The sequence below is a fragment of the Eucalyptus grandis genome, chromosome 10 (genome assembly GCF_016545825.1).
Source record: "Eucalyptus grandis isolate ANBG69807.140 chromosome 10, ASM1654582v1, whole genome shotgun sequence".
Taxonomy (NCBI): Eukaryota; Viridiplantae; Streptophyta; class Magnoliopsida; order Myrtales; family Myrtaceae; genus Eucalyptus; species Eucalyptus grandis.
Genome location: NC_052621.1, coordinates 6,651,214 through 6,661,681, shown reverse-complemented (window position 1 = coordinate 6,661,681; position 10,468 = coordinate 6,651,214). Strand labels below are relative to the sequence as shown.

Genomic DNA, 10,468 nt, shown 5'->3' with positions numbered 1-10,468 from the left:
TGAGAGAGCGTGAATTCAAAAGATTTGCATGAGCACTTAGATTGTGCGAACTCTCACATGCCATTTACGTATGAATTATGTGATCTAATAGTCAAGACGGAGCAAGATTACCTTAACGGATGTGTGCGAGACTTACTTTTCAGTGGGGAGAAGGTCTCCTCTATTGATTGGCAATGTAATAATTAAGATCGTGTCAATCTAATTTAAATGGACAAAGTTTGCAATACACCACCCGAGCTCAATTGCTATGGCAAGTGAGAGTGCATGAATTCAAAAGCTTCACACAAGTGCTCCATTTATGTGCGAACTATGCGTCATTTACGTGCGATTGATGTGATCTAACGGTCAAAACAGAGCAAGATCACCTGAATGTGCGAGACTTGCTTTTTGGTGGGAAGAAGGGTGGGATTGGGATAGCATTACGTTATAATATTTCCTCCATTTATTGGCAATGTAACAATTGAGACCGTGTCAATCTAATTTAAATGGACAAAGTTTGACGTTTTTAGTACACCGCTTGAGCTCGATTACTATGGTGAGTGAAAGAGCGTGAATTCAAAAGATTTGCACACATGCTCGGATTGTGCGAACCCGCCTTCGTTACGGTCATGAAATGTCAGCTGCCATTTACGTGCGAATTATGTAATCTAGTGGTCGAGACAGAGTACCGTGCGAGACTTGCTATTCGGGGTCGTGAATATGATTGAAATTTTGATAGGAGAGGGTTTTTTGTGACATACTCGATTTACCGAACAAAGTTAGGGCGGGAATGAAATAGCTGGCCAATCAGAAATGAGAAGATTCACTATACATTGTCTTGACGAGGAAATGCCCTATGCTTTCTTTGTCTGGAGAAACGTTTTGAGTTGAAAGGATGGAGAAAAGGTTGATGACAGCACGGCTTCTTCCGGACAAACTTCGGATCATCCTAAGCTTAATGAAATGGGATGATGCTGAGCTCCTCTGGAGTAGGAAAATTACGATCCATCGAGTTTCGGAGAATTGATGTGTTTATAAGTAGTTAATATATCTTAATTGATTGGTCGCAGCCTGTTGATTTGAATTTTTAAGATAAGATTATCGGTATTGGATGTACTTATGGATTGAATCTTAAACTAGGGAATGGAATCCCATGATCAACGCGCTTGCCAAGGGGGACGGCCATCACAGTTGTTCTAATGGAAGGGCGATCGTGTGTGAAGATGCGCGTTACTATATCACAATATGGCCATAAGTCAGAGAATGATGATTCGTTTAAGTATAAATGCAAAAAGCCAGCGTCAATTTAGGTGTACCCTAATTGGAAAAGATGTCATTGATCATTTATTAATTAAATGGTGAAACACCAAGACATTTGTTGGTAACAGAGAAAGACCCAATGAAAATTAATTAGGAGGGATGTTAAAATGAGCACGATAAATTGTACCAAAGTGCATTTTATTGTACCGCCACTAAAATGTGCTAGCCCATAAATACTTCAAAAGTTTTTGACATATTATCAAATCCGATCCTCGAGGATACGTAGAAGTGCGGAAGAAGTGCATCAGAAGTGTCAAAAGTTATATACGGCAATCATTTTAATACCAAAAGTTTTCATCGATTCACTTAAGTGCCAAATAGAGAAAAACGATTACTTAAGTGCCTCTGACCAAAATTTTCGATTAAAACATGTCGTGACTTTTATAATTAAAAATTTAATATGATTTGGCATTTTTATTTTTATTTTAAAATCAGTCCTTGTGGACTTTCTTGGCTGCTGTTCAACATAGAAGAAAGAAAATATTGGCATTTTTTTTCATCTCTCCTCCGTTACCTTCTGTAATGGTGTCCGCCTTCTCCCTCACCCAAACGCCTCTGATCCCGCTTGAAAAAAACCCATCTGGTCATCCCTTCTCTCCAAGTTCGACTCCCGCCCCTCCTCCATCGTCGCCACTAGTTGTCGCCACCAGATTTGGTTGAGCAATACCGACTCGTGTATGGACGAGTGTCGATGTCACCGGTTGTCGCCACCAGATCTGGTTGAGCAATATCAGCAGTGATAATTGAATTTCTATCCTTGGTCTAGTAACAAATTGCAACTCCATCATCGTCCATAGACTAGACAGTGTTTGGCTCCCTGTTTTGTTCTGTTGAGACCAAAAATGAAGCTGAGATTTGATCTTCTCTTTGTTGGGTGGGACAAGAATTTATGATAGCGAAGGTTGGGATGACCAGGTAGAGCAGGTTCTTCGTGGCTTGCCACCAGCAAGTTGCCAGAGCATGGCCGATCGAGTTGAGAGGATTCATTTGATGGCTATTTAAGGTTTAAAATTGGGGATTTCTTTCAATTTAGCAAATTAGGGTTTTTATTTGAGGAGAAATGCAACATATCATTTCTTGCTTTAGATATTGACTAGACTCTCTGACGAGCCACGTCAACTTAAGAAATTAATAAAAAAAAGTCACGTCGAATTTCCAATCAATTAAATTGATATTTTCAAAATTCTTAGTATTTAAGTGATTTAAAATAAATTTTTAACATTAAAGTAAATGTTATACATAATTTTTGATACTTTTAATGTACTTATCCATAGAAGTGTCTTTTAAGGATATCCATTCCTAAGACCAAAAAAAAAAAAAAAAAAAAATCTCACTCGCGTGCCCGTAGACATCGATGAAAGGGAAAGGCACGTCCTTCCCAAAAGGCAAAGTGATTGTAACGAATTATTTAAGGATTAGGACCACACGAAAAGTTCTTTTTCTTTTTTTTTTTGTTTTGTAGTATCCGATAACTTAACTCAAGATTAGAAATCATTTTCGAGCATAATAATGGCCCACACCGAAAAAAAATGGATTTTTTAAACTATAATAATAAATTTCAATTAGTTCATAGAATTGTGAAAGAACCGTTAGTTAATTAAAATGACTGGTGGCTTTATTTTCAGGTAATTTATCGATGATAACTTACCAATACTTTTATGAAATTACTAACTTTTTTAATAGTTTGCAAGGAAAATTTAGGACTAACTGAATATTTTTTATTTATTTATATAACATATAAATATTTCGAATTTACAGACTCGCAAATAAAAAGACTTTGGAAAATAATTTCACATTACTCAATATATTCAATTCTTTATGTACGGAATGCAATTGGTTTGTAAACGCTTCAAATGTTTATAATTGAAGGATGGACCTTTCAATTGGTTTAATTAAATCAACTTTTATATAAAAAAAAAATGCAATTGAAGTTAAAATTATGTGGAAAAGTGCAACGTAAAAATATAAGTCCTTTCTTAGTAAATCGTAATCAATTTTAGGTGCTATTTATAATATGTACACGATTGTACATTTTGCAAAAGGTTAAGACTCAATCAATCTCATGGAAAAATTTAAGCCTTGATTACATTCCATATGCAAAATTTGGGATTTCTCGTATAATCTTTTCTAAAATTCCACTAAAGATTCGACGGTCGGTCGAAGTGTATTCAGGAGCTATCAAAGAAAATGCACAAACATGGATGCCCCCGCAATTTCTCTCAGTTGTTCCCTTAAGCTGTAGATTGAAAAATTGATCTTACACTTCATTTTCATCTTACCCAGGATTCCAAAAACGAAACAATACAAACTGTAAAAAGTTTTTCCTGTTTTCGAGTCCGTTAAATTAAGGTTACATCATCAACAAAAGAATACAGATCAAACCAAAATCCTAATGGATGACTTGATGGCTTCTAGCTCTTCTAACCCAACCTTCTTCCACACTCCTCCCATCATCAAACAGCCACCAGCACCTCTGGACGCACCTCCATCTTCCAATCCACAATCCGCCACCGCCTCCCTCGTTTTCTTATTCCCTGAATCGCGCAGTGAATCAGCATCACAGCTGGCTTCTCTCTTCCCAGGACACTGACTCAGTTCCCTTGTTGAGCTTCTTTCTAAGGCTTCCGGTGCTTTGCCCGTTTTACAATCAAGAATAGGAAGACGACCAGAGAACCCGAAGTCGAGCGGCAACGTGCCTATTGGACATGGGTTCCATGATTTGGCAATGGCCCATCTGCAGTTATTGTGTCCATCAGTGTTTGTCAGGCTCGAAGCTTTGTTCTTCACTCGCCTAAGTCTCACCAATTCGAGCTTCTGAGCAGCTTGACGGAGGCAGTCTTCTTGCTCAGCAAATGTCGCAGAACTCGTCTTACAAGAGCTTCCATTAATGACATCCAAAGTTGTAATCGAAACCGAAGTGAGTTTGTTAAGTTTGTTCACCAAAGAATTGTTCCCGATGACCTCAGAAATCTGAAAGGCAGAGTCCATGAGCTGTTTGTTCCCCAGTGCTCCAATCCGAAGACATTTACGTAGGATGCTCATCAGCATTTCCCTGGATGTACTTCTCCGTGCAACAGGAACTTCAGTTTCAGATGAAGAATCTAAATCTCGGAAAGACTTCAGTTCCTTCAATATGGCAACAAGCCATGCAAACAAAGAGGAGAGGGGTGCAATTTCATAGGTCTTTACTCTATGTCGGGATGGCATCAACTGTTGCGCTCCTGAAAGAGGGAAAAATTAGAGGAGAAACACACACAAGAAGTTGGCAGATATCTTTATGATGTAGTGAAGACCAGGAGTTGAAGTTTTGAACAGTATGTAAAGAGATGAATTCTTCCTATAGCAGAAGAATTATGCAGATGCAGCCTGCAGTGAGAGTTCGTAAACCAGTAATCCTGAATCCAATATTTTGCAGTCATACCAACTAGGTTATTTTGATGTTCCAACTTGAGCAAAGAACTAGATCAGCAACCAAAAAAGATGAAATGCTTGTGAATAAGCAGTTGAGGTTTCACCAGGAAAAACAAATAAGTAATCTAGAGAACTTGAAAAGATGAGTAATGAAAACTGGGAGGAAAACTACAGCTGTATCAGCAGATTAAAGATGAAAGTCATAGACTCGTAGGCAAACACAAGATTCTTAGTACGCAAAAGTCATTGTGTTAATTAGGAAGGATCGAGAAGAACAATCAAGCAGCAAGACCAAAGTCCCCACCCCTGCATTCTAAAGGGTAAGTAGGGGAAGCTGAAGGTCGGTATCATATCACGACCTTCTAGTTCTGGGTTGGCATGAACCATGGGAGAAGGGTAAGAACAGTAATTTGACTCCTAATCCTAAACCATATATATCTCTAAGGAAAAAATCACAGAAAAGGCAAAATAAAAACTTTTTCACAGACAGCAAGGTATGTTTGCCGGTCAACACTTACCAGTTTCACTGTTGCTTGCTTCTTCTGTTTCAATCATATCAAGGACTGCCTTGAGAAGGTCCAGAAGTATTTTTGGTTCCTTACTTGTCAATTTTGTCATCAAAAGCATCCAGTCATCCAGCAAAGTCCGATTACCATGTGGATAATGGATTTCTTGTGGAAGCTCTAACGTGTCAGAAGAGTTGACAACCTTAAGAAGAAACTCCAACAATACAGAGATTACTTCTGTGGAGAAGGATGCATATAACTGCACCAAACTTTTCGAGATCTTGCTCGTTGTCTTTTTGGATCCTGGAAAATAAAGTGCATCCACATAAGAATACAAATGCAGATTTCTATGCTGCTGCTGCTTTCTACTGTTTCCTCTTGGACAAGACATTAAGATTTCTGATCAAATCATATGTGCCTTACAACATGAAGAATGAAAATAATACAGCTAATTACAATCATGATAAACATGGAGCTCTCACTGTGCATGTGACTGCTGAAACACCAAGGCACCTCAAAATGACTATTTACTGATGCTGGGGAAAATTTTCACACTTGACTTACAAAGAAGTAAGTCCGCGAGCTTTGAAAATTATGAAGTCGGTTATCAACAATTTTACACAATAGAAAATTTGTTGTGACTCACTGCTGCCCACTACGCTAAAACTCTGCAAGTTGTGTGTCTAGATACCAGAGTAGCAGCAATAAGTACTTATAGGAGCGGTAGAGCCCACATTAGCTAAAGAGATTACTACTCAACCTCCTTGACCAGCCTGGAAGAATTAATGATTAATAAGTCTCAAACACTCTTCAGTGTTTATCAGGACCCAATTCTTGACGTGGGGGTTGCAGATTGTTCCTCAAAGCAAAGAAGGTAATGATGATAGGTCCAAGAACTCGAAAAACACAGCGAGTTAAACATATTAGCTTTTTGACCAGCAGATAGAGTTGCAGAGTGGATGTTTTCACTTACAGATTCTCAGTGGATTTTTCCCGAGTGGACAAAGAATCAGGAATCTATATATTCTCGGTATATCTAGAAGTATTGACAAAATTAGGAAAGATAAAAAAATCCATGGGATTTGGGAAAAGTAAACCAGAAAAAAATTCTTACCTCCAGATTTAGATGTATGAAGCCTTCCAGCCATGAGCAACAAAACCTTACTACGGCCACAATGTTTCATGCCTATAAAAAAAGTGAAAGCAAAAAAGAAAGATCAAGCAAATGAAAAATAACAAATAAAATAAAATCATCAAGTCTAGTGAGAATATATTAAAGAGTTTAAGCCAATGTCCCCAATGAAACTGATAAAGAAAAGGTCTCTTGAACACATGGGATACTAATGTCCTATCGGTGTAATTTTTTACATGCTACCATTGAAGTTTACAATCCCATGATCCCTCCTTCGGCAATTCAATCAACATTACAATGCTTTTCTTTAAAAATAAATATCACAAAGCCATTGGGATGCTTAGAGGCTCTTGCATCAAAGGCATCTTTCTTCTTTGGAAAGAGAGAGGTCTAAGGGTTTGAACCTTTGAACTAGAATTAGGGGTGTGGTGGTGGAGCTATTTCCATGGAAGCCATTGATACATTCTGCTACATAGTGCCCAAAAGAAGTGGGAAAAAGGATGTCAAATCAAACGCACTTTTTTCCTTCACCAGTGATGTTGATGGTGGACCGTGCTTATTTCTCAAGTAAATAGTCAATTCACGAAGTTTAGACTTGACTTCTTTTCTGGCTCGAATACTCCCAAATCTTTTACACGGCATTGCTTTCTTCTGAGGTTCCCAGTAGTAAGACTTTAGCCAACTAAGGGCCTGTGTGAAAAGAAATAACTTAGAAGTCCAGACCATCAATGTCATAGCAAACACACAAGCTCAGGAGGAAAAAAAAAATGATCATAAAGCAACGAGAGCTAGGTTCTAAAGTAATGAGATCTTCTGTAGAAATAAAAGAAATGTCAAATCTGCTAATACTATTTTGTCTGATAAGTTTGAAAGAAAGCCAAACCTTTGCGCAGTTAAAATCAATACCATCATCTTTATGAGGCCAAACTTCTTAAGTTTTTTTATTCATCAAAAGGAAATCGAGAAAATGCATAACTTTATGCTCAAAAGGCCAGAGGTGAAACTTTTATGCAATTGTCATGAGAAAAGACAAGGCTCTCCTCACTAATTTACAAGCTTAACATATTCCCAAATGAAAAAAATTTATTGCCAACTCTTGATGGGTTATCAATTATGATTCTATGAATATGAAGTGTTACTTTAATCTTCATCTTTATATAATAAACAAAGTTGGGTTGGAACAACTATGACAGGAAAGAGACTTATACTACATCTTGACAGCGCTTTGCCTAAAGAGGTTATGATCTCACGCAGAGGAATTTACATTCGTTCGAACAAAAAATGCTGAGAGTCCACTTAATGTTTTATTCAAGCTGCAAAAACAAGCAAAATCCAGAAGAGATGGAAGTTTGTCACTTATTACAGCGACAGATAGTAGAAAAGGTCAAGAATGCAGACCTGAAGTGAGGCATCACGAACTAAGGGAAGCGCAGGTAGTTCACGATGAGAACCCTCTGCAACAACAGCACATAAAAGAACCAAACACTGTATATTAAAATCCTAGAGCAGAAGATCTCAAAAATTAGATTGTCATTATTAAACGGGAGGCCGAAATTACAAGCTAGGTTCTCCCTATGGTTTGAGACCGGAAAGATATGCAATCTCTAGAACATCAGCAATTGATCCCTCACCGTGACGAATATCAATCAGCATGCGCGGAATACCAATTGCACTAGCAGCCTCTGCAATTGACACCTCTGTTTTCTTCCGTGTCTTTTCGATAACACCATTCACGAGCCTTGAGATGTAAGAAAACAAGATTGCTTATTTAGAGCATTGCAGATTGGTTGTATGAAGAAAAAAAATGTTAACAGTTTCTTGCAATTGCAAAGCAATGTAATAAATTAGGACAGAGGTAGCACACATCCGCAGGTCCTATAGGAGTTTGAAAATGTAATTTGAGGTTAATATACAAAGTGGAATTCACTGCATTAAGCTAAGCAAGAAGCCAAAAGCTACTGCACATGGGGACACATCTGATGTTAACTAGTGATGCTTTTCATATTCAAACATTAGAAGCTTAGGCCTAGCAGCCTGTACAAAATTGTTTTACATCCAATGGAAGAATGATTCTCAGACCACAATAGCTGGGAAAAAGACCATTTAAAATCTCACGTGAATGTCACTAGATGAGTTCAAACGACTTGACTAAAAACTTCTAAATCAGCAAAGATGAATGCTAACTCGTTGAAATACTTAGCTGGCAGGTAATACTTTAGGTAAATCCCCAGGCAAGGATGCTGAGACTTTGAAGTAAGAAATATTCAAACAAACTGAGTACTTTATCTGTAACTTTCGCAATGTATCACCTCAGATTTCAAAATTCAAATGAAAAAGCAATATAAGCCTATCCCAGAACAACACTTGAAGCCCACATCCTACTGCTACTTGCATGCAGATGGTAGTCATGCACAAAAGTTGTTAAATGCAGACACAACCAATGCTTCCAGTATTGCAAGATAAGACGCTGTGGAAATGACATGAAGCATGCTTTAAAGAGACAAAACTCACTATTTCCACCTCAAACTTTTTGAGCTCAGCTGAAGATAATGCAAAAGACTGAACTGAGCATCACAAGCTAATTGAAAAGGCCTCACCCTCACCTCATAATCGCCATGCAATAGAGCATAACCAGGATCTCATCAGAATCTGAGAAAGCATTGGGAGGCAGGTCTCTTCTGCAATAAATAAAATAAATAAATAAATAAAACCGCGTTGATGAATCACAGTGTCATAACACAGCCAATAATCCCATGGAAAATGAACCAAATCTCAAAAAGCAAACATGTCATGCAAAATCAAAATAACTCTAACAGGAAACTAAACACCGTCCCCCCCCAAAAAAAAAAAAAAAAAAAAACATACATGGCAAAGCGGAATGCGAATTTAGTACCTGAAGAAAGGATCTTTCTGCTGAATTGCGACGATTGAAGCCGTGACTTCGACTGCCACGGGAAGACATCCTCTGCTTCTCCACGCTGTTATCTGCAAACCGAAGCTCTTCTAAGGGGACCAAACAAAAAAAAAGCTACAACGAAGAAGCACAATGTCTGCAGTCAATAGCCGCCCGGCAATCAAACCGACGCTCAAAATACTCCTACGAACGCCTATATTCCCCCCTCTTCCCCAGCAACAAGCGATCCACCGAAAGCATCGTCGAACCAATCCTCCACCGTCAGTTCAGGCGACTGCTCCCGGACACGAGAACCTACTTCGGACTAGCCTTTCCAGATACCGAGAACGGGAAAAAGCAACGATGGATGACGATAGGGCTTGAAGAGAACGGCGCTCGAGGTTGCTTACCCTTCGGAGAGCGGCGGCGACGGAGTCCGGAGAAGGAGAGAAGAGAGAGGCTCGGACGGAGTCCCACTCGTCCCAGCTCAGCCACGGGACCAACTTGTAGGCGACCGACGGCGACGACGGCGCCGGCGCCGGCGGCTCCTCCTGCTCGACTTCTCGAGGCGCTTCTCCTTCCATTGAGCTCTGCTCTGTTGCGCGACAACCTTTTGGCGACGGCGAGGGAAGAAGTTTTTATATTTCGTCTCGGGCCACACTATTTTCACTAAATTCAGTCCCTTTTTTAATTACAATTTAAAATTGTAGTCCATTTATTTATTTTCCTTATCTTTTTTTTTTTTCTATCTTTATTTAAAATTTAACTGCCATGGCTGTATGGTGTATATTAAAAGTAGGGTTAATATCACGAAAATCTCCAAATTAGTAGATATGTAATAAATTTATCTTGAATTAATTTTTTAAACACTCAAAATTCCAAACTTGTATATCTGTCAGCTGTCATATATTATCTAACTCAACAATTTGACCGAAAAATTTAATGAAGACTAGTTTTATCATAAGTGTATTAGTTGCACATTTTTGGATGGCCTTCTTGTAGGGCTTTGATTTGGATGGCCCCCTCCCCCATGACTAGCGAGGGCTCGATGGCCCTTGCCCGCTGTCAGCGATGGGTGTCGAGCCCTCACTCGCTGCCGATGATGGGCGTTGAGCCCTCGCCGACCCTTACCAACGGCTGGCGCTCGCTGGCCTTTCCCCAAGTCCGATGTTCTTGATCTGGGCAAGAAGAAATAAACAGGGGACGAAGAAGACGATGAACAAGGCA

The 10,468-nt window shown here is 39.0% G+C and overlaps 1 protein-coding gene across 1 annotated transcript; it reads right to left on the bottom strand.

The window, feature by feature from the left end:
- Positions 1-3,538: 3,538 nt before the first annotated feature.
- Positions 3,539-9,850, bottom strand: LOC104421464. The gene is made up of 9 exons (XM_010033417.3): positions 9,652-9,850; positions 9,242-9,333; positions 8,952-9,026; positions 7,980-8,086; positions 7,747-7,802; positions 6,867-7,038; positions 6,331-6,402; positions 5,229-5,519; positions 3,539-4,520 (listed from the first exon to the last, which is right to left on the bottom strand). The coding sequence occupies exons 1-9, from the start codon at positions 9,823-9,825 to the stop codon at positions 3,676-3,678; spliced, it is 1,884 nt and encodes a 627-aa protein (XP_010031719.2). The 5' UTR covers positions 9,826-9,850; the 3' UTR covers positions 3,539-3,675.
- Positions 9,851-10,468: the final 618 nt, after the last annotated feature.

What these genes read in the sequence shown, in the direction of transcription:
- LOC104421464 (XM_010033417.3), bottom strand. Translation starts at nt 9,825, where the DNA reads ATGGAAGGAGAAGCGCCTCGAGAAGTCGAGCAGGAGGAGCCGCCGGCG. An exon ending in TTCGTGATGCCTCACTTCAG is followed by an intron (nt 7,039 to 7,746) that starts GTCTGCATTCTT and finishes CTTTTCACACAG; the next exon opens with GCCCTTAGTTGGCTAAAGTC. An exon ending in TCATACATCTAAATCTGGAG is followed by an intron (nt 5,520 to 6,330) that starts GTAAGAATTTTT and finishes TTTATTTTCCAG; the next exon opens with GATCCAAAAAGACAACGAGC.